This window comes from Cetorhinus maximus, chromosome 7 (assembly GCF_964194155.1).
Source record: "Cetorhinus maximus chromosome 7, sCetMax3.hap1.1, whole genome shotgun sequence".
NCBI classification, from domain to species: Eukaryota; Metazoa; Chordata; class Chondrichthyes; order Lamniformes; family Cetorhinidae; genus Cetorhinus; species Cetorhinus maximus.
In genome coordinates, this window is record NC_135885.1 from 8665903 (window position 1) to 8690986 (window position 25084).

Sequence of the window (25084 nt, forward strand, 5' to 3'; positions counted from 1 at the left end):
GGAACTATGTCACTGTTCCTTCACTGTTCCTGCTGTGTCAAAATCCTGGAACTTCCTTCCTAACAGCATCATGGGTGTACCTACACCACAACTACACCACTGCAGCAGCTCAAGAAGACAGCTCACCACCATCTTCTCAAGGGCGACTAGGGAAGGGCAATAAATGCTGGCCTAGCCAGTAACACCCACATCCCATGAACGAACAAATTTGAAAAAGGACATATTAGGTCAGATGACCAAAAGCTTGGTCAAAGAGGTAAATTAAAAATAAATTTAGAAGTCTTGGAAACTGGAGATACCAACAGACGTAGGCATTCTTTGAATCCTTCACACGTCTGGGTGACCGATCAATACCTGCACTGGCACACCTTAGAAACCATGGCTCACTGTTATATGTATAAAAGGTTCACTGTGTGGGCTCACTGAATTCGCCAATCTTCACCAGAGTGATCTAAGTAGTACAACATGCCAGCCAAGAGGCTTGTGATGCCACTGAACTATGGGCAAACAGGCTCCTCTGCTGTAATCTACAGGCAGACAGGCATAAATGCAATGAATTATAGATTACACAACATCAAATACACAATGTTATACTAACCCCTGTCCAATTTTCTCAAATGTCGAGTACTTCTTTTTTGGATCGCCCACTGTTACTATACTTCCTGTGAGATTGGGAAAGGATGTTAAAGTTTAATGAATTTGTTTTTTTATTAGCAAGATCAACTTTTAAAAAAGGGAGATAATTTTTTAAAGATACCTTTGTAGATCTAAGCATGTCAACTGCCCAACCTCTTGGCATGGATTGGAGAGAGAGGTTAAACAAAAAACACCATGAATTTTGTCTTCAGAAGAGGTGGGATACCCAGAGATGAATAGAGAAAGGCTGTATATTTGACTACATTTTTTTCTTATTCATTAATTAAACAGGATATAGGCATCACTAGTCAGGCCAATATTTATTACCCAATCTTAACTGCCCTCGAGAAGAACTACCCTAGCAAGTCACTCAGAATTCAAGAGTCAATTACATCGCTGTAGTTCTGGAAACACACATTAGGCCAGAATGGATAAGGATGGCAGATTTCCTTCCCCAACAGGAATTGGTGAACCAGATGGTTTCTATGACAATCTGGTAGTTTCAAGACCACCCATTATAGATATTAGCTTCTTATTCTAGGTTTTATTGAATTATTTGATTAAATATAAATTCCCCAGATGCTGTGGTGGGATTTCAACACATGTCTCCGGACAATCTAGGCCTTGGATTACGAATTCAGTTACTGCTGAGAAAAAGAGAAACGTTGAAGCTTTTCGTCTTGCACTCATCAGGATACTTCGCAAGAATACCAATATAAGGGGAAAACAACAATTTTTACTGTATGAGAAGAGTGTACTGATTGGTTGCCAAGTGGACTCTGATTGGTATAGGCATTACCATGGAGAATGCACCCATTGATAGTGACCGACAGTTAACTGCCTAGCATTGTTTGAAATTTAAACCAGGCAGCTTGACTCTGATTGGTCAAGGCACTGACTTGAGGAATGAGTCAAAAAAATGGCTGTCACTTATTTTGTTTAGCTGAAACAGACGCAATGTTTGCACACGTTCTTTCTGTTTTCAAAGAACAGGGCCCTGTACATTAATATGTACAGTTTCCAGTACCACACAAATGCAATTTTCGATCAATGCTTGGCAGTTAAATGCCAGCCTCTCCAGCAATACCCATTTGCCGGAGAATTAATTTAATTCTCACGAGGGCAAACAGTGAAAACAATCAATAAAGAAGGTAAGTTGTGAATTGGCAGTTGAAAAAAAAACCATGAACGCTTCTGAATTGTTGTAAAAACACCAAACGCTTCAGTAAACCCCTTGAGGGAAGGTGATCTGCCACCACTCAACCTAAACTCCAGACCACACTATGTGCTTAACTCAAATGTTCACTGAAGCAATCCAGCAAGTAGCTCAACTGTTTTTTAAAAAAATAAAATCACCGATAAAATTGAACCCAGGCTCTCAGGGAAACGAAGGATGGATAAATAGATGCAAGTCTCATCACTGTCACTCACATCTCTGGAACACATTTAAGAAAAGCCTGCAGGTACTCACCATCAGGAGCATGATGAAACACCCTCCACTTGCCTGGATGAGTGCAGCTCCAACAACACTCAAGACACTTGACACATTCCAGGACAAAGCAGCCCTGCTTGATTGTTTGCAGAAGGGGTGCCATTCCCTCCCTCCACCACTGACACACAGTGGCAGCAGTGTGTACCATCTACAAGATGCACCAAGGAAACTCACCAAGGTTCCTTGGACAGCACCGTCCAAATCCATGACCGCTACCATCTAGAAGGACAAGGGCAGCAGGTATATGGGAACACCACCACCTAGAAGTTCCCCTCCAAGCCACTTGCCATCCTGATTTGGAAATATATCGCCATTCCTTCACTGTCACTGGGTCAAAATCCTGAAACTCCCTTCCTAACAGCACTGTGGGTGTACCTACACCACATGGACTGCAGCAGTTCAAGAAGGCAGCTCACCACCACCTCCTCAGGGGCAATTAGGGATGGGCAATAAATGCTGGCCCAGCCAGCGATGCTCACATCCTATGAATTAATTTTTAAAATCTTGTCAGGCCTGTGGATAGTCTCTTGGATGAAGAGCCAGGGATGACAATGTAATAATACCCTAGCAATAAATTAACTCTAACAGAACAGAGTGTGGAGAGAAAATAATGGTAGTGACGCACCAATACAAACATAATGATACACCATCATAAAGCAGTCAATTGCTCGATTTCATCTGAGCCTGATGCTGCTGTGGAGAAGCATCAAACAACTGGGGCAGAATTTTTCCGTCGGCGATTTGGGGGCAGGGCCCACTCGCCGACGGGGGATGACGTCGAGGGGAACCCCCGAGGTCATCCCGCCCCATTTAAATATTCAGGAAGGTGGGCGGACAGTGCGATCAGCTGTCCGCCCACCGACCTGTCAATGGCCAACTGAGGCCAATGACAGGATAATTAAGCCAATTAAAGGCCCTGCCCGTCCAACCTTAAGGCTGGCGGGCAGGCCAGGAGCCCCAGTGGGCTTCTGAAAAAACATGAAACCTCATCCACTGGCGGGATGAGGTTTCATGTCTGTTTTAAAAAACTTTAATAAAGTTTATGTGATATTTACTAACATGACCCATCTCGTGTAACATTGTCACATGAGGGGCACATGTTAATAATTTTTTTAGTTTTCTATTTTTGAAGTTTATAAAACTTTCAATGATCTCCCTGAGACAGCACTTAGTCTCAGGGAGATGTGCGCTCTTTCGCGAGCTTGCACGAAAGAGCACACTCTGACAGTTGGGAAATCCCTCCCTCCCTGCACAGGAAGCGCATAGCGCTTCCCGTTGGGCGGCCTGCTGGGTGGGCCTTAATTGGCCCGCCCACCCAAAATGGCGGCGGGGCCTGTTTCGGCGGCAGCGACGATCGGCTGCCCGCCCACCGTTGAGCTGGTGGGGCCCATCCACTCATCAAGGGCAAAATTCTGCCCCTGGTTTTATTATGCAATTGATGCAGGGTAAAATTCCCTTCAATCCCCCCCAGCAATGTGCCCTCACCTCAATACCAGAAAAACATCCTCCACTCCACCACTGTGATACTTCCATTTTCCAAACTAGTCAACCTTGTGGCTTCTCCGAGCAAGTTTGCCAATTTAGTACTAAATTGCTGTCAAGGATATATTTTTTTAAACTGTAGGCCCATATTCACTTGGCTGAGGCTCAGAAAGGAGACTTTCATCTCATCAGTTTGGACTGGATCTGAATCCACAGTTTCTACAGCAGAAGGCCTGTGCCCAACTCAATTCACCACCAATCATTAAGGGAGATTAAGGGGAATGGTTACATACTCAATTTTTCCAATATCTCCTCATCTGTCATTTTGGTCTTCTTCTTCTGTTTCTCAGCGTTCCTCGTTAGGGTATTTGAAGGGGTGGTGTTATTCTCAGAGGGTGAGGAGATGGGAGACGTGGCAGCATCTTTGGTGGGTGGGAGAGGGATGGGATCTATCACAGACCGTGTGTACATCTGTAGAAAAGGGAAAAAAGGACGTAAGTATAAGATTATGGATAAAAGGGCAAGATTGAAGAGGAAAACTTATATAAACGCTTTGCACAGCGTCAGGACATCCTAAAGCAGATCACAGCCAATTAAGTACTTTTTGAAGTGTAGTCACTATTGTAATGTAAGAAAGGTTGCACACAAGCTCCCACAAACAGCAATGCGATAATGACCATATAATTTGTTTTAGTGATGTTGATTAAGGGATATAGGAAACTGCTAAGAATACAAACATAAAGCTGTCCATGTATCAGTTGAGGTATTCACGGTAGACTTTGTGACCATATGGTTAGTACTTTCATATAGTGCTTAATCAACAAAGAATTGGTTCAATTTTCTCCTCTCCTGAAGGAGGTGACTCACACTGGTGCAAACCATCTGACAGGTGACTTTATATCCAATGGCACACAAGTATTGTTTTAAATGTGTGCAACATTCTTTCATGGGATGTGGGTGGTGCTGGCCAGGCCAGCATTTGTTATTGCTCCCTAATCGCCCTTGAACTAAGTGTCTTGCTAGGCCATTTCAGAAGGCAGTTAACAATCAACCAGATTACCGTGGGTCTGGAGTCAAGCGTAGGCCAGACTGGATAAAGATGGCAGATTTCCTTCCCTAAAGGACATTCGTGAACCAGATGGGGTTTTGTAACAATTGATGACAGTTTCATGGTCACCATTTACCATTGGGCTATTCAGCTGGAAGAGGAAGCATTCAAGCAGAATCCAGCTACTGTCAACTGCAAGTTCCAGCAAGAGTCATTGGTAGGGATCAGAGTGGCTGACAATTCCTTGACTAGCAAGAACATAGTTATTTTGGTTACCAAAAAGCTTTTTGCGGGGGAATAAAGGAAAATGGGCACAGGAATTATAAACTTGATTCAAGCTCTACATCAGTTCACTCGAGACAAATGACCTTAGCCTTGTAAGTGGCACTATATAAAAAGAAAATTGCACACATGTATTATTTTTTGCAACTAAAGTGCATATTATTTCTAATTCACTTCTTGTAGTGCACTGTAATAATCAAATTGGATTGCACAGTTTAAGTATTATTCGTACCGGCTACTCCAGTTCACTGAATCTCATTTTGTTTATATGTACAAAATCACAAAGTAATCACTTTGGTACAAGCCAATTTGATTAATTGCAGAAAATTTTTTAATTATTCTAGATCAAAAGATAGACTTGAGAGGAGGCAATCACTTAATATCACTGCTCATTATAATTTATCACTTGCGGCTGTGCTACAAGGCGGCTATTCTTCAAGCATAACTCAAACACAGTAATTATGCTGTACTACAGCATATTTGACATAGTGATGTACATTCTTGATGAGTTCTGCCAACACTTTGTGCTGACTGCACTGGGATTATGCTGCGTTGATGCATTTATGTCCAGGGTAGCGTTTTCCATGAATTTTATATCATTTCCACATGTTAGTCTTGTGGAATTTTTATTATTTTTGCCTGTGTGCACACACATTTCCAAATCTACCTCCCTACGTGAGTGAATCTATTCTGAGGAATAAGCACTCCACTTTCCTGGACAGGCTGTGAGGTTTAAGTTTTGTAGTTGTGTTTTCCAGTTGCCAGGTAAAGTAAATCTTAAGGGAGGGTCTCGACAAAACATTTGCGGGACAAATGGATCTTAAACTCCTGCAGTGGCAGGGCAGACAGACAAAGGAGAAACTCCTCAATGGTTAGCATTACCATCTGTTAGGGTCTTGAGCAGGCCAGGGTGAGTAAAGCAGTGTGTAATACGTTGGCTCTGCTGCCCCAGATGGTACCCTCCAGTTTCCGTATGACATTCACTCTCATTTTGACAATGGTTCTGGTGTTCTGGTAGGTCAATGCATGGTCAAGAGTGATGCCAAGATATTTTAGCATTGGGTCGTGGGTGAGTGGTTGGCCACAGAACTGGACATGAAGTTCTTCCCTGGCCTTTGAGTTGTTCAGGTGGAAGGTTGTGTTTGGTCTCCATTTTCTGAAGTAGGCTTCCAGAGAACATAGATCTTCAGTGGGTGTTTTCTCAATGTCATGTTCTTTAGCCTGGAAAGCCCGGGCTACAGCAGACTACTGCTGCTCAACCTGGCAAAGGAACTGCCATACAAACATGGCAGATATCCATCTCCCAAGATGCCATGAGGATTATTTCTGGGAAGTCGAGACCCACACAGTGGATAAAGAAGTTTTTTTTCTGAATATCTAATTGGATTTATTCGTCATCAACCTATATTTATGACCCCCAGTTTTGAATTCAAGTGGACACATATTCTTTACATATATATCCCATCAAAACCTCTCATAACATTAAAGATCTCTATTAGGTTACCCATCACTCTTGTCTTTTCTAGAGAAGGGAGTCCAGCCTGATCAGTCTTTTCTTATATTTATAACCTTGCAGTTCTGGTATTATCCTCGTGAACCTTTTATTTCGTATGTTCTCCAGCACTTCTATATCCATCCATTCCACAATATACATGGATGACTATGAATGATTACAGGCTTCATTGTTTCCCAGTACTTAAATGGGTTAAGTTAACCCTAACTAGAATGATTCTTGGGATGAGAGGGCTGTCCCAAGAGGAGAAATTGAGTCAAATGGGTCAATGTTCTCTGGAACTGAAAAGAGAGGTGTGATCTCATTGAAGCGTATAAAGTTCTTTGAGGGCTTAGCAGGCTGAAAGACTGTTTCCCTGGCTGAAGAGTAAAGAACGAGGGATCATAGTCGCAGAATAAGGGGTCAGCAACATAGGATTGAGATGAGGAGGCTGTTAATCTTTGGGAATTCTCTACGCCAGAGGGCTGTGGATGCATATTAAAGACAGATCAATATATTTTTAGGCACTAAGTGAATCAAGGATGTGAGGATAGGACGGAAAAGTGGAATTGATGTAAACATTCAGCCAGGATGTTATCGAATGGTCTACTCCTGCTCCCATTTGTTATGTTCTAATCTGCAAGGAATTGTACTGACCGATTTGGTGTGTTCTGGCCGTGGTGCAATTGCAGGTGGTGGGACACTTTCATCTTCATCGTCGTCTTCCGACACTGGAGGCACGGCCGGGGACTCTGACACGTTCTTTGTACTCTGTAGATAAAGATATGGTTAATCAAATAACATAATATGCTTTTACCGAACATGGTTCATTTTATTAGAATATTACCAAGGATGAGAGACTATAGTTATGCGGAAAGAGTAGAGGAACTTAGGTTGCTCCCCTTACAGCAGAGAAGGTCAAGGAAAGATTTGATGGAGGCATTTAAAATTATGAAGGTTTTTGACAGTAAGTAAGGAGAAACTGTTTCCAATGCTGGAAGCTTTGGTAACCAGAGGACACAGATTTCAAGTAATTAGCAAAAAAGCCATTGGTGAGGCAAGGGGAATATCTTTTAGTCAGCGAGTTATGATGATCTGGAATGCACTACCTGAAAGTGGTGGAAGCGGATTCAATATTATTTTCAAAAGGGAATTGGATAAATATGTGAAGGGAAGAAAAGTGAAGGGGTTTAAGGGGAAAAAACAAAGAAGAAAGGGGTAATTGGATAGCTCTTTGAAAAGAGCTGGCACAGGCACAGTGGGCTGAATGGCCTCCTTCTATGCTGTAATATTCTATGATTCGATGTCATCCAGCTCCTTGTACCCTTCATGAACCCAGGTAAGCTGAATCACAGGAAATTTATTCTATTTAGCAAGGTATCATATTAGTACCCTGGTTTATCCCATGGGGGGACCCTATTTAAGGTTGATAAAAGACCACCATGAAGCTACCTTCAATTATTGTTGTTCAAAAAAATAATGCAGCAATCGAGAGGAATTAGAAGAGAGCAGAAAGAATGACTGAGGGGACAGTGGAACTGGAATATGTGGCGCAATTATGTACATTCGCTATGCTCTCACTGGAAAAGAGAAGTTTGAGAAGCAAAATGATTAAGTTACTGTTCTAAAGAAAGTACATAATATGGATCATGCAAAGCTGTTTCAAAATTTGCTTTAGAAAGCAGTACATGAATAATTTGAAACATGACACATAAGCTACAGTTGTGTTATTAGAAATAAATATACAGAACATTTTAAAAAATAGAAATCGTTTCTACAAGTTCTGGGAAGGAGCAGTTGATTTTGGGTTTATGGTTCTCTTCACCACTGTGATTTTTCCTCACTTCAAGTCTGGGATTGTTGTCGACTAATTGATAGAGATAGATTGCTATGGTTAGTCAACAACTCCTTTATATCAACAACTTCATGGGCAGAATTTTCTGTCTGTTGGGCGGGCGGGCCTGACCCAATCTCCGGTGGGTGGGGAGCTGATCCCCGCCGGAGAAGCGGGCCCTGCCGTTATTTTACGTGGGGGGGCTAATTAAGACCCCCCCAGCGTGACGTCTGGCGGGAAGCGTTATGCGCTTCCTGTGCAGGCAGGGGGGGATTCTCCAAAAGCGAGAGTGCGCTCCTTCACACATGCGCACAAAAAAGCGCACATCTCCCTGAGGCTAAGTACTGCCTCAGGGAGGTCGCTGACACTTTAAAAAATATATGAAAAATAGAGGAAAAAAAATCCCTAACATGTCCCCCTCGTGTGACAATGTCACATGAGATGGGACATGTTCATAATTTACATAACAAGTTTATCAAACTTTTTAAAACCCTGCATGAAACCTCGTCCCGCCGGTGGATGAGGTTTCATGTTTTTTCTATTGCCCGCCGGGGCTCCTGGCCTGCCCGCCAACCTTAAGGTTGGATGGGCAGGTCCTTTAATTGTATAATTGATCCTGTCAATGGCCTCAATTGGCCATTGACAGGTTGGCGGACCCGCCTTCCTGAAAAGTTAAATGGACTGGGATGACATCAGGGGCTCCGCCCGACGTCGTCCCGCGTTGGCGAGCGGGCCCCGCCCCCTGCTCGCCGACGGCAAAATTCTGCCCCATGATACCATTGTATCATCGACTATCAGGATGGTATAAAGATCAGCTAAATACATCTTGGTCTTTACTCCTTCAGCAGCTATGTTCTTATGCTCTTAATCCAGAGTAACTTTGTAAAGCAGCAACAGGGAGGGGAGACGATGGTGTAGTGGTAATGTCACTTGACTAGTAATCCAGAGGCCCAGGCTAATGCTCCAGGGCATGGGTTTAAATCCCATCGTGGTAGCTGGTGGAACTTAAATTCAATTAATAAATCTGAAATTTAATACTAATATAATCTGGAATGCTGGTGACCATGACAACCATCATCAATTGCTATAATATCCCATTTAATGTCTAATATCTTTTAGGAAAGGAGATCTGCCATCCTTACTGGTCTGGCCTACATGTGACTCCAGACCCACAGCATTGAATCTTAACTGCCCTCTGAAATGGCCTAGCAAGCCACTCAGTTCAAAGGCAATTAGGGATGGGCAACAAATGCTGGCTTTGCCAGCAATGCCCACATCCCATTAAAGAAAGAAAAAATCTAATTCAAGGAAAATTCCCATGTATGTTGATACATGTGGTTTTACAACCCGCTGCATTTGCAATGGACTGTATCAATTTAACCGGGCAGCACAGCTTATGGCATTTTATTTGTACAAAGTACATTACTTGATCCAGAGGCATTTTGTTCACAAATATATAGTCTATTCTTAAAACATCCTTAATTAGATTTTGAAATACTCTCCTGGATATTAATTATTCTACACATCAACCACTAAATCTTCTGTTAAGATCTCAGCCTGTTACTCACCCCTAACCAACGTTGCTTCTAAACTGTGCGGGTGCACAGCCAGGCAGCAAATGGGAATGTTCTGTGTAGAGCACAAACAGGATACACACAAGCACTATTCCCTTTACAATGCAGGTTAGTCTTAAAGAGACTATGCAGTGCAATAAGCCGGCTGTGCACAGTGAACGAGAGAAAATTGCTCCTAAGCATCCTTTATATATAAACCCTAGATCCCTGCAATTAGATTCCAGTCTCTAATTCCTAAATCAGCAGCCAGGGAGGAGAATGGTAAATATTTGATGCTTTGGACCATGAATGCCACTCATCTGCAATGCTACTGAACACGTCGATCGTAGACATGTTCCTTAGACAGCACCTTCCAAACCCACGACCGCTACCAGCTAGAAGGGCAAGGGCAGCAGATAGATGGGAACATCACCACCTGGAAGTTCCCCTCCAAGTCACTCACCATCCTGACTTGGAAATATATCGCCGTTCCTTCACTGTCGCTGGGTCAAAACTCCCTCCCTAACAGCACTGTGGGTGTACCTGCACCACATGGACTGCAATAGTTCAAGAAGGCAGCTCACCACCACCTTCTCAAGGGCAACTAGGGATCAATGCTGGCCCAGCCAGCGAAGCCCATATCCTGTGAATGAATAAAAAAAAAGGATAGTTTCCAAACTATCATAAATACAGCAATGTGAATAAAAGAACTCACCAGTGCATTTGAGGAAGCATATCCATCTGTTGTTTTATCTGCAGAAAATAGAAGTGCAAATTTGTGTTACAGGTGTACTATTGGAGAAAATATTCAGAACATCTTAAAGAAAAATATCTCCACAATTTCTGGGGCTCAATCACTCAGGCTGTTGTGTTCTCCAATGTCCTGCAACTCATCCAACTCAGAACTTCCTATCTAGCAGCACTATGGGACCACCTACATCACACAGGCTGCAGCAAATCAGGGAGTTGTCCCACTGGTTGAGGCTAACAAGAAACTGGCAACAATGATTAAGTTAAAATGATTACAAAATGATGGTAAAGTGAAGCGCTCCGACCACAACAACTTGCATTTATGTACACCTTTAACACAGTAAAACATACCAAGGCACTTCACAGGAGCGTTTTCATAAAATTATTTGCAGCTTGAACATACTGAAACAACGAGGCATCAGACAAATTTTTGCAGTGAGCCACATAGAGGTATCAGGGTAGTTGACGAAAAGCATGGCTAACGAGTTCTAGGGGCAAATTAAAGAGAGGGGAGAGAGATACACAGGTGAAGAGGTTTCAGGAGGGAATTTCAGAGAAGGGTCCAGGCAGTTGAAGCCTGGTGCAGTGAAGGAAATCTTGGAATGTGCAAGAGGCCAGAATTGGAGGAGTGCAGAGATCTCAGAGGGCTGTAGAGCTGGAGGAAGTTGTAGAGATAGGGAGGGCAGAAGGAATAGGAGAGAGGGAAGGTGGAAATAAAAGATTGTGGGAGTCTTGATTGATGCCAAAGAGCATAGCAGCCAATTCAAGGCAATGAACTATAGGTGTATAACTGGTTACAACCCAGACTCCCTTGCTTTGCTAGGTGAAGGACAGCAGGAGGGGGAACAGGAACAGGAAGCGACACAATAAAAAAGCTGGATTGGAGAAAATTAGTTTGCCTCTTACCTGTGAAGCTCATGTACTTTTGACTATTTGATGTTTCTTTTGAATCATAGAATTTCAAAACATCCAACACTGCTTGTGGATTTTTTTTCTGCTCTAACTTTGTGATATTTGATGTCTGTAGTAACCGAGCCCATTGCTCTGGCATGCCCTGTGATTGGGGGTGGTGCAAGGGTGGGGGGGTGGAGGGTGGAGAGAGAGAGAAAACAAATGTAATCCTGAAAACCATTGATGATAATTTGGAAAAATTTACAACAGTAGCAAAGTTAATCAATTATCATCTTTTTCTAAGCACAGACCAGAGACTGAACCCGTTGTGGTTCATTGGCTTACTGGGAAGCTCTGTGAACTTGCAGGCATTAGATCATAGGATCACAGGATAGTTACAAATGGTAAAAGCCATTCAGGTCTTCCATGCTTACAAACCCAGGTTTCCCTTTACATAATCCAATTTTTTTAACAGTTCCAGAGTTTCTGCTTCCAATACTCAACCTGGAAGGCAATTCCATGCAATGTTAACTCATTCTGTAAAGAACTTTGACAACAGAACTAAATTTCCTTTCATCATATTGAACTTGTGTCATCTGCATTGTTTTATAAAAGTAAAATATACATAAGGCAGATTCCACAAGGATGATGCCAGAACTAGTTATAATAATCAGGAAAGACTGAGGAGGCTAGGGCTTTTTACTTTAGAAAAGAGAAGGCTGAGGAGTGACTTAAAACTTAAAAAGGTTACAATTTTAGGAACAGGAGTAGGCTGTTAAGTCTCTAAAGGCGGTTCTGCCATTCAGTGAAATCATAGCTTATCTGCAACCTAACTCTATATTTTGGACCCTCGAGATCCAGTTCTTCAGTTTAGCTCTTAGTTCCTGGTATTCTCTAAACAGGATCTGTTGCCTACTCTACCCTATGTTGTTGGTGCCAACATGGTTCACAGAAATGAATCTTTCCCCTCCCTCTCCAATATCCTCTCAAGCCAGTTTGAGACGTCCATCACCCTGGCACTGGATAAATAATGTACCATGTGGCACTTTCAATCCTGCTTACAAAGGGTGCTATCCATCCATAATTATTGAATCTCCTGAAACTACTTACATTACACTTCTCTTCCTCCTCTAACCCCCTCCCAATTTTGGTCAGCTTTCTGTTCCAAGGTGCCATGGTCAACATTCTGGCTGCCCTTCAGTCAGTCATTATTCTTATCCTCAAAAGGTAGTAAATACATTGCGGAATAGGGTCATTTTCTGCGGATCCTCATTCTCTATCTCACTAGGGTGCCCCTTTATATGTTAGCGGTCACACCAACCCCTTTCTGAACCACTATCTCTGTATGACATGTGACTGAGATCTGGAGCAAACTGTCCAGATACTTTGCACCACACGACCCCACCCCACCCTCAGCCTCCATCTCATTGGGCAGAACGGCTCCAACTCACATTCTAGCTCAACGATCTAAGCCAGAGAGATTCGAGATAGACATATCAACCGCAGATGTGTGCACCCAGGACAGTCTCACTGCTTGCAAACTCCCACATCCTGCAGTCCAGACATATAACCTGCTCTGATCTAGTTTGAAGACTTTTTTCTTTTTCTACACAACTTGCTACCACATGGAGTAGTTGAGGCAAAAGCATAAAGACAAAGGCATAGATTCATTTAAGGGGAAACTAGATAAGTACATGAGAAAGGAAGAATATGTTGATTCGGTGGGATAAAGTAAGGTGGGATGAGGGTTGTGTGGAGCGCAAACATTACATAAACTTATGCAATGCTATGCAAGTTAATGTTATTTATCACCTGCAAATTAAATTTTCACTTTAAGACACAGTCAACATAACTTAATTTTGAATGATTCCTCCCCTGCCCCCATCAACTATAAAGTGTACAATTACTTACTGTGAACTCCCCTGTGACAGCATCAAATCCAACATGTATCGTGTGCTCAAAATCAGAGGGTAGTGAGATTTCTGGTCGTTCCCTTTCTTTTTTCCTGTTGGCTGTCGGTAGAGAGATTATTTGTGAATGGTGTGAAGAAGAGCAGGAAAATCATTTTAAAGACTAAAAACACTGAAGTTGGACAAGCTTTTATCCAAAAGGGCCACTGAGAGAAATGCAGCCTGCGGTAAGCAAGTAAGCCAGCAAGAGAGACAGACAGAGAAATGTGCAGCAATTTATATACTACAGAGGAAAGCAGACATGCATCATAGAAGTTGTATGATCACTGTGCTTAGCTCGACAGCAAAAGAACTGAAATTATTCATGATAAGAATCATGACTCATGATGTTCAAACTCTGAGTACACACACTCAATTACGCCATTCTTATGTAAACAGTTTCAGCAATTTCCTCTGACAGCATAATCGCTCTACCACCCCCAATGCAGCTTTCAAAAAGTGCAAAAAAGAGCATTCCGCACAAATTAAAAAATGTGGCTCTATTAATTGTACAGTGTTCCCCTACTGTTAACGAACTCTGACTTTGCAGTTCGGGCTTACCAACTCTCGCCACATGTAGCTTGGGTTTCATGGGAATCAGACCCTCACAATTGGAGGGTTGCAATCTCCTGCATAGTAATTACAGTGCTAGTAATCCCCCCTCCTCCCAGTATTACTCTTACTAGAGCGAGAGCAGATGAGCACAATGGGCGAATCCTAGAACTCTCGGCGGCAGTGAAAATTCTCTCCTCAAATTCTTCGGGCTTAAGAGATTCAGTGGAGGCCTTTCACTAATGCTTAGAAAACTGGGATAGCCCAACCCAACCGGGGTTCTCCCACAGGAGAAAATACTTGACAATCCTATAACCAGGTGGGATATGTAATGAAATGACAATAAGAAGCCAGTCCCTGTAACTGGTTCAACTTGCCGCTCAACCGTGATGATGCTTTTGCAATGACAATCCCTCAGGTGTGGACTCATGATTGAAAATCTCACGCCTGGGATTTGACAGAATCTGTGTTTCAAAACTAAATCCTACGCAACTGTTTGCAATACAGGATATATGACCTTAACATATCGCTCTCAAAACCCCAGAATCAGAGAATTTTATAGCATTGAAGATGGCCGTTTGGTTCATTGTGCCTGTGCCAACAATTTTTCAAATATTTATCTATTTATCTTTTCAACCCATTATGAATTCTGCTCCTATTACTATTTCTGGCTGAGCCTTCCAGGTCCCAAGAATCCATTTGTTCATTCATAACTCTTCAATTTGTACCCTCTAGTTACTGGCTCAAACTAGAGGAAATGGTATTCCCCTATTTATTTTATCAAAACTGCTCAAAATTTTGAAGACCTTTATCTTGACTCCTTTTAATCTTTCCTGTCCTATTTTGGGAGAAAGATGGTGGTGTAGTGGTAGTGTCACTGGACTAGCAATCCAAAGGCCAGGTTCATGCCCTGGGGACAAGGGTTCAAATCCCACCGTGGCAGCTGGTGGGATTTGAAAATTGAATTGAAATCTGGAATTGAAAGCTAATTTCAGTAATGGTGACCATAAAACTATCAATTGTCATAAAAACACACCTGGTAAACTAATGTCCTTCAGGGGTAGGAAATCTGTCCTCCTTATCTGGTCTGGCCTCCATGTGACTCCAGACCCACAGCAATGTGGTTGACTCTTAATTACCCTCTGAAATGGCCCAGCAAGGCACTCAGTTCAAGCGCAATTAGAGATGGGCAACAAATACTGGCCTTGCCAGTGACTTCCACATCCCATGAAATAAAATAAAGAGTGTGAATTTCCTTAGTCTCTGCTGACAATCAATGCTTTTCACTCCTGGCAACATTAAAGTCTTTCTTTTTTTGTTAATAGGGAGTGAGATTGGAGGAGAGATGGGATGAAAGGAGAGGAGAGGCAAGAGGGGAAGAGAGAGAGAGCACAAAGGAGAAAGGAGGAAAGCGAAAATGAGTAGAGAGAATAAAAGTGAATAAAGTGAAAGATAAAAGAGTAGAAGCAGAAAGCATGCAGAGTGTAAATGCAGAGAGCAAGAGAAACAAAGATGAGAGAGAGAATGAAAAGGAAAAGACGATGAGAGAAATACAGCAAGTGTGATAAGAGTAAGACACCAACAGAAAGAAAGAAAACAAAATAAATTGTATTTATATAGCAGCTTATATTTCAAACATTTCAAGGCACTTCTCAAACAATGCATTACTTTGAAGTCATTATACTTAGCAAAACAGTAGCTACTCTGCACACAGCAAGATCCCACAAACAGCAATGAGGACTGACCAGTTGATCTGTTTTGATGATTTTGGTTGCAAGATGGATGACAAACGAGACACTGGGAGAACTCCTTGCTTTTCTTTAAGCAGTCACTAGGGATCTCGAACATTCAACTGAACTATAGGATCAGGCAGACTTAGGTGCAACCTCTCATGTGGAGCTCGGTATCCCTGACAATGCATGCCCCCTCAATACTGCAATTGTCAGCTGACATTATGTGCTCAACTTCTGGAGTGAGGGTCAAATCTACAAGCTCTGACTCAGATGAAAGTGTTATTACACACAAGAGTCATCATAAAATCCTTGCCCCGCTCCCATTCGGTTAATATTTTTGTGTGTATGAGGCATGGATGATGCCAGGGGAAGCTGATTTGAAGGAGTTGCTGAGCCTTACAAGTGGGCGAAGGAGGTGGATTTATGTAGGAGCCAATAACGTAGAACCCAGTAATGTGGGTGTGCGTAAAGCTTCAATTATGTTGGTTCACAATATTCTGCTTCACCCCCACACAGGTAATCTCCATAGAAACAACAGGAATGAGCAAAAAATGATAATGCAGTCAAAATGCTCTCTTTTTAATAAAAGGAGTCCTGAAGTTGGCAATCACGCTTTAATAGGAGTCATCAGCACGGCTACTTCCCCTAAATTAAAAAAAAATATCGTGCAGAATTATACCTCAACAGCATTTAAATTTCACTGCCTGTAAGATGCTCTGTGACATCCTGAAGTCATGAAAGGCACTATATAAATGCAAATCTTTCTCACTTTGAACACATGCACATTGTCTGATACAATTGGCATCCCTGATTTCTCAAAGTTATTTCAACAGATTTAGAGTTAGTGTCATTACGGCTCAGGAGGCCATTCAGCCCATCGAGTACATGCCGACTCTCTGTAGAGCAATCCAGTCAGTCTCATTCCCCTCCTCCGTCCCTGTAGCACTAAGTTTATTTCCCTCATGCGCCCATCCAATTTCTATTTGAAATCATTGATCGTCTCTGCTTCCACCACTTTCATAGGCAGAGTGTTCCAATCCATTATCACTCACTGTGTAAAAAAAGTTCTTCTCCAAAACCCCTACCCTACCCACACCTCTTGCCCAAAACCTTAAATCTGTGTCCCCTAGTCCTTGTACTATCAGCTAATGGGAACAATGTTTCTTTATACCTACTTTATTTAAATCAGTCATAATCTTCACCTCTAACAATTCTTCCCTCAATCTCCTTTGCTCCCAGGAGAACAACCTCAGCTTCTCCACTTTGTAGCTAAAATGCCCCATCCCTGGAACCATTCTGGTAAATCTCCCCTGCACCTTCACATCTTTCTTAAAGTGTGCTGACCAGAACTGGATGCAATTCTCTAGCTGTGGCCTAACCAGAGTACAGGTTCAGCACAACATGCCTGCTTTTGTACTCAATACTCTTATTTATGAAGCCCAAGATCCCATATGTTTTGCTAACTACCCTTTATGCCCTATCATCTTCAAAGGACTACACACATAAACCCCCAGGTTCCTCTGACCCTGTGCACTCTTTAGATCTGTGCCATTAAATCTAGATTGTCTCTTCCTATTAGCTTTCAAGTAAAACTTTCTGCCTGACTTCCCTTCTTGCTGCTAATTGACAAGGGTCATGTCCCTGGAATTTTGGACCCTGTCAGAGCGAACCAGTGAGTGTGGGTAATTTTTTTCAATTCTCTTCATAAATGCTATTTATAGGTCCATAACCTCTTCCAGCCCTACAATCCTCAATCCTTTGCGCTCCTCCAATTCTGGTCTCTGGCAGATCCAATCTTCATCACTGCACCATTGGCAGATATGCTTTCAGCTACCTATGCTTTAGAATAGGGCTCTAGAATTCCCTCCCTCAACCTATCTGCCTCTCCCTGCTCTGTGGAACCCTTTAGCACTTACCTCCCTGATCAAACTTTTGGTCACCTGACTCAATATCCCCTAACATGGCTTGGTGACAAATTGTGTGACAACGGTTTTGAGATTTGCTTTGGGGCATTTTACTTTGTTAAAAGCATTACATAATTGCAAATTGGTGTTGCTGGAAGGCCAAATCCTATGCTGTTCTCATCTGACATTACAATCATGCTTATGTTTTCATAAACAGGAACTATGGGAGAAAAGCAAACCCTGTAATCCTGAAATTGTAAATTAGATGACTTTTCAATAAGCCTGCCTCAGAAGTGGCTCTTTGGAAATTCTTATGACATTTGACACTTATTGCTCTGAAACACTATGATTACCACTAGATGGTGTCATTTCCACAAAAAACTATGTACTTCATACAACTCATGGCACTAGTGTAGATCACACTACACTATCTTAAATCTTAGTTCTGTTGAAGGGTCATGAGGACTCGAAACGTCAACTGTACTCTTCTCCGCCGATGCTGCCAGACCTGCTAAGTTTTTCCAGGTATTTCTGTTTCTGGTTTTGTTTTGTGACTGGGAAACTGCAGTCAGGAGAATGCAACAGAACAACCATAAAACTCCTGCCATTCAAGCAATTCTCTCCTTGCCAGCCTTAACAGGGTCAACAGTGGCATTCACATCGACATGATGGCTTTTTTAAACGAAAGAGATTTAAGATTTCTATTGAAGAGTCATACGGACTCGAAACGTTAACTGTGTTCCTCTCCGCAGATGCTGTCAGACCTGCTGAGTTTTTCCAGGTATTTTTATTTTTGATTTAGGATTAACCTTTAGTTGGTCCTAGCTCGCGCACACAGTCCAGCAATGAGATTTGCGCTAGCCTGCACGAAAGCTAACATAATGCAGAGCAGGTCTCGAATACATAGACACATAATCTCATTGGGAGAGTGAAGCCTCTGTTATAACTTCCATTGTTCTTGCCCTTCTTGCAATACATAATCCTTAGTAAAGACTATGGCCTGGACTTTTGTCTGCAAGTCAGGTGCGAAAGTCGGGAGAATTCTGCAAGCCCGATTTTTAAAACAATGGCTGCCTGGATGTCAGATTTTCGGTCCTGGGACAGGGCTAGATTAAAAGTCATTCCTCCAAACCCTCACCGCACCCACCCTCCAACACTTTCAATAAGGTCATGGCTGATCTGACTGTAACTTCCCACCTACCCCCGATAACCCTGCACCCCTTGTTTATCAAGGATGTATCTACCTCTGCCTTGAAAACATTCAAAGGTCTATTTCAACTGCTTTTTGAGGAAGGGTGTTCCAAAGATTCTCAACCTCGAGGAAAAATTTCTTCTCATCACTGTCTTAAATGAGTGACCCCTTATTTTTAAAAACATAAGAACCTACCTCTAGATTCTCCCACAAGAGGAAATCTCCTTTCCACATCCACCCTGTCAAGGCCCTTCAGGATCTTATGCTTCAAACAAGCCGCCTCTTACTCTTCTAAACTCCAACGGATCCAAGCCTAGCCCATCAATTCTTTCCTCATAAAACAACCCGCCCATTCCTGGCATTAGTTTAGTAAACCTTCTCTGAACTGCTTCCAATCTACTTACATCCTTCCTTAAATAAGGAGACCAATACTGTACACAGTACTTCAGATGTGGTCTCACCAGTGTCCTGTACAACTGAAGTATAACCTCCCTAGTTTTATATTCAATTCCCCTCACAGTAAACGATAACATTCTATTAGCTTTCCTAATTACTTGCTCTACCTGTATTTTATGATTCATGCATTAGGACACCCAGATCTATCTGCATCTCAGAGCTCTGCAATCTCTCGCTATTTAGATATTCTTCCTGCCAAAATGGAGAGTTTCATATCTTCCCATATTATACTCCATTTGCCAGATATTTGCCCAGTCACTTAAGGAGGCTACAAGGGGATGTAGGTTATGTCCTCTTCACAACTTATTTTCCCACCTATCTTTGTATCATCAGCAAATTTAGCAACCATACCTTAATCCAAGTCATTTATATAAATTGTAAAATGTTGAGGCCCCAGCATTGATCTCGGTCAACCAGAAAAAGACCCATTTATGGCTACTTTCATTTCCTGTTAGCTTGCCAATCTTCTATCCATGCCAATATGTTACCCCCTACACTATAAGCTTTTATTTTTCACAATAATCTTTGATGTGGCACCTTATCAAATACTTTCTGGAAATTAACTATAGTACATGTGACTCCTTCAAGGAACTCCAATAAATTGGTAAACATGATTTCCCCATCATAAAACCATGTTGACGCTATGTCCCTGTACTCGCCCCTATTTGACCTCTCACCCTCCATGCTAACGCTGTTCCTGTATCCACCCTCCATGGCCCTTTATAGCTCCTTGCCAACTTAATACCAACTCATGCCAACCCATTGCCCCCATCCACCATCCTTTGCCCTTACACCCACCATGCCAACTTACTCAGTATCCACCATGGGCAGGCTTCAGGGCCTATGCAGAGATGAGATAAAATAAAGTGTCTATTGCAGACTTTACTGCAGTGAAAAAACTCTAATTCATAAAAACCCATTTACTACATTTACATTTCTTCAAGTACATAAAGCCATATAACAACAGATATTTAATTCAAGTGCTGAATTCTCCTGTAACACCAAGCATTGGAATTTGTAGTCCCACTTTAAAGAGTTTATAAACAAATGGAGCTCTCAGTCAAACTGTGAAATGGCAGGCTCCCTATCGCAATAATAGATTGTTGTGAAATCAGTCATCCAGCAGTAATCCAGTAACAGAAGGCTTCAGTTTACGTCAACAGAGTGAAATAGCAAGCAGTGATTTTTTAAAAAAATCTGGAGCATTTTAAAAGATTCAAAGGAAAGGACTTTTAAATGCTTTGACAGCTTGACAGTTCCCTTTGACAGGTGCTTTGGACAGGTCCTCTTGAAAGGTCTTCTTGACAGGGTTGACAGTTAATGAGTTTATGCACTTTTTACACCTAATTTTAACAATTCCAAAGGGAGGTGCCTCGCCCCAAAGGGCATCCGACCTTCGCCAAAAGGTGTCCTGGGGCCATACCTAAAAGGGGTACCCTGGCTATCCTATCGAATTCACAATAGACCTCTTACTAGGTCTACTCTGAACACTTTATGTTTCACACACCTGGGCTACCAAAATCCGACTCGAGTGGAGGCAGCTGAACATTTAAATGGCTAGCTGTCACTGTGAAACACACACGCATGAAACATGAACTGCCCCCATTCTCGCAAAAATGGGAAGTGCCGTGTTTGGGTCAAGACTTGCAATTTTTGGGCACTCTGTTGTTGGGAAAATCCAGATGTGTAATCCCACTCTGTTGTGGTGAAAATCCAGGTGTGTAATCCCAAAAACATTTTTTTTTTTAAAAGGAGTCTTTATAATTCAGACTCCTATATAATTCACAGGCTCAACTAGGTTAAAAAAGGTGTTTTCATTTCCCCAATGCTATGATGCTCTCAGGATGTACTAAAGCACTTTACGGTCAGTTAAGTAATTTTTTGAAATATATGTACTGTTGTAATATCAGAATGCAATTTTTGCAAAGCAAGTTCCCACAGAGAGCAATGGGATAACGGCCAGCTGATATGTTTTAGGGATGCTGCTTGAGGGATAAATATTGGCCTAGGCACCTTCTAGTTGACTCTGACTTTCGTCTGCTTCCATAGAACCATAGAACACTACAGCACAGAAAACAGGCCATTCGGCCCTTCTAGTCTGTGCCGAACTATTATTCAGCTAGTCCCATTGACCTGCACCTAGTCCATAACCCTCCAGACCTCTCCCATCCATGTATCTATCTAATTTATTCTTAAAACTTAAGAGTGAGCCCGCATTTACCACGTCAGATGGTAGCTCGTTCCACACTCTCACCACTCTCTGAGTGAATGTTCCCCCTAAACCTTTCCCCTTTCACCCTAAAGCCATGTCCTCTCGTGTTTATTTCTCCTAATCTAAGTGGAAAGAGCCTACTCGCGTTTACTCTGTCTATACCCCTCACAATTTTGTAAACTTCTATCAAATCTCCCCTCATTCTTCCACGCTCCAAGGAATAAAGTCCTAACCTGTTTAATCTTTCCCTGTAACTCAACTCCTTAAGACCCGGCAACATCCTAGTAAATCTTCTCTGCACTCTCTCAATCTTACTGATATCCTTCCTGTAGTTAGGCGACCAGAACTGCACACAATACTCCAAAGTTGGCCTCACCAATGTCTTATACAACCTCACCATAACATCCCAACTCCTATACTCAATACTTTGATTTATGAAGGCCAGTATGCCAAAAGCTTCCCTGCAGGTGACACTAGGGCCTCAACTTTTTACAATTCATATAAATAACTTGGATGAAGGGGCAGAAGGTATGGCTGCTAAATTTACTGATGGCAGAATGGTAGGAAAATAAGTCACAAAGAGGACATAAGGAGGGTACAAAGAGATATTGATAGGTTAAGTGAGTGGGGAAAGATCTGGCAAATGGAGCATAATGTGGAAAAATGTGAAATTGTCCATTTTGGCAGGAAGAATAAAAAAGAAGCAAATTATCTAAATGGTGAGAGATTGCAGAGCTCTGAGATGCAGACGGATTCGGGTATCCTAGTACATGAATCGCAAATGGTTACTATACCGGTACAGCAAGCAATTAGGCAAGCTAATAGAATGTTATGGTTTATTGTGAGGGGAATTGAATACAAAAGTATGGAGGTTACCCTTCAGTTATACAGGGCATTGGTGAGACCACAACTGGAGTACTGTGTACAGTATTGGTCACCTTATTTAAGCAACGATGTAAATGCGTCGAAAGCAATTCAGAGAAGGTTTACTAGACTAATACCTAGAGTGGGCAGGTTGTCTTATGAAGAATGGTTGGACAGGCTAGGCTTGCATCTGCTGGAGCTTAGAAGCGTAAGAGGCGACTTGATTGAAACATATGATACTGAGGAGTCTTGACAGGGTGGATGTGGAGAGGATGTTTCCTCTTGTGGGAGAATTTAGAACTAAGGGTTACTATTTAAAAATAAGGGGTCGCCCATTTAAGGCGGAGATGAGGAGAATTTTTTTCTCTCAGAGAGTTATGAGCCTTTGAAACACTCTTCCTCAAAAGGCGGAAGAAGCAGAGTCTTTCAATATTTTTAAGGCAAATGTAGTTCAATTCTTGATAAGCAAGGTAATCGGGGTTAGGCAGGAATGTGGAATTGAAATTACAATCAGATCAGCCCTGTTCCTATTGAATGGCGGAGCAGGCTTGAGGGGCCAAGTGGCCTACTCTTGCTTCTAGTTCATACGTTCACATGTTCATCATTTGCTCAGCCAAGTTTACCCAGTAGGGTGGACATTCAACCAGTTTTATACCGGAGAGTCCAGCTTTTAGTTGGCCTGCCTGCTGTCCTTTATGTCCAGTATTTTTATTTTGGGATCACTAACAGTACAAACAGTCACTGCCTCACACTGACAGTGAAGCAGCAGCCTGTTTTTGTTCCTTTCCTCACTGTTTTGCATGGTCATTACTATTTAGTTGAAGGTTACACACAAGCTTGTGGTTGGGAGGCCTGTGCAGATGTCAACTCAGTATGCAGTCTGGCGGCAATGATGTTTTTCCTCCCACTCCACAGTGCTGCTGGTCTGGTGTCTGGTATTCTTGGTCTCTGTCAGCGGCCACCATATCCCCCAGTCGTGGTATGACAAAGATCAATAACTCAGCAGGTAATACCATTACCAAGTTTCTTCCAATGCCAAGGTTTAACGGTGTTCACATGCACGTAAGTAGGTAGTTTTCCAGATCTTTGAAAGAAATCTAAAAGTTAAAGGATAATTCCTTATGATGTTTGGGAACAGTCCAAGAGCAGGAGATAACTTTTGTCAAGCTCAACTTTACCAATGCAACTTTACCAACCGTTGCCAACTCAAACTGGAGGAACAACACCTCATCTTCCGATTAGGCACTTTACAGCCTTCCGGACTTAACATTGAGTTCAACAACTTCAGACCATGAATTCTCTCCTCCATCTTCACCCCTTTTTTTAACCTCCTTTTTTCAATGTTCATTTTTATTTTTTATCCACTTATTTGTATTTATTTTCATTTTTATTCATTGTTTTATCCCCACATTTTATCCTATTTTTGATCTTTTTTCCCCACCACCATCCCCTCTCCCCACCCCACCCCTGCTAGGGCCATCTGTCACCTGTTCATGTTGTTCTTTCCAGAGTGCTTACCCTTGTCCTGCTATTACCACATTCTGCTTTCTGACCTTAATGCCACCATCAGCACCTCCTTTAGCCAGTACCACCACCATTAACACCCCTTTGTCCTTTTGTTCATAACATCTTTGTCAATCTCTCCTTTGCCTCCATCCATCGCTGGCCTTCTATCCAGCTTCACCTGCTCCATCCCCCCTTAAACAGTATAAATTTCATCACATTTTTACTTCTTTCTAGCTCTGATGAAGTGACATACGGACTCAAAACATTAACTCTGTCTTTCCACAGATGCTGTTAGACCTGCTGAGTTTTTCCAGCATTTTCTGTTTTCGTTTCAGATTTCCAGCACGTGCAGTAGTTTGCTTTTAATTTTGTCAAGTTCACCCTGATTCTCTGAAATCTGAGCTACATGCATGCAGGGGAGAGGCAGGGCACGGGTTTCATTGAATTTCCACAAGTATAAGGTGCTTACACATGCCAGCTGTGCAGGAAATAAAGTCACTCATGAGAGTGCCTCATTTGTCTTACAACAAGGAGTCAGTGCTGCCCAGAAAAAAAACTCAGAAATGGGGGGGAAAGGTGGGGAGAAAATTGGAAGAGAAAGAAGAAAATGGAGCCCTTTAGCATCAGCCTGGAGTCAGTTGTTGCACTGGCATCGGAATGCGCAGATTGTGGATGCAAACCTACTCCAGAGACTTGAGCACAAAATCTAGGCAGACACTCCATGCACTATTGAGGGACTGCAGTAATGTCAGGTGCCATTTTTCAGATGAGATGTTAAACTAAGGCTCCAACTTCCTATTCTGGTAGGCCTAATTAGATCCCATGACATAATTTGAAGAATAGTAAAGGAGTTCTCCCTAGTGTCTGGCCAATATTTATCCCTCAACCAAGGCCACTAACATAGATTCCTCCTCCTTCAGGTACCATGCCCTAAGAGGGCATTGACGAACATGGACTTCCATTGGATTGGTTCATGGTTATGGTTGGCAAAGTACGGCAAAGAGGCTTGCTGTTGCCTTCTGCAGTCTGGCTGACCAAGAAACTCTCCCATTCTTGCCACCTACCATCAGGCATATTGGAAGGACTTACAGGCTGATAATCAGCCTTTTTGGTCACGTTATGAACACACCTTCTGTGGTCATCAAATCCTGGGCTGAGACTTCAACCTGGAGCTTCTAGCCCAGAGGTAGGGACATCACCTACTGTACCACAAGACCTCCCACCTAAAATAGATTACCTGGTCATAATCTCATTGC

At 42.3% G+C, this 25084-nt stretch overlaps 1 protein-coding gene across 3 annotated transcripts in view; it reads right to left on the reverse strand.

Annotated features, from left to right (window-relative positions):
- The window catches only part of pak1 (p21 protein (Cdc42/Rac)-activated kinase 1), a 196200-nt gene that overhangs the window by 22979 nt on the left and 148137 nt on the right, over positions 1 to 25084 (reverse strand). For all 3 annotated transcript variants that reach the window (XM_078545048.1, XM_078545050.1, XM_078545049.1), the window contains exons 3-8: positions 13372 to 13472; positions 11476 to 11623; positions 10535 to 10572; positions 7090 to 7203; positions 3904 to 4081; positions 599 to 662 (exon numbers count right to left, since the gene is read on the reverse strand). In XM_078545048.1, coding sequence (XP_078401174.1) covers positions 599 to 662; positions 3904 to 4081; positions 7090 to 7203; positions 10535 to 10572; positions 11476 to 11623; positions 13372 to 13472 — 643 coding nt within the window. The remainder of the gene's footprint in view (positions 1 to 598; positions 663 to 3903; positions 4082 to 7089; positions 7204 to 10534; positions 10573 to 11475; positions 11624 to 13371; positions 13473 to 25084) is intronic.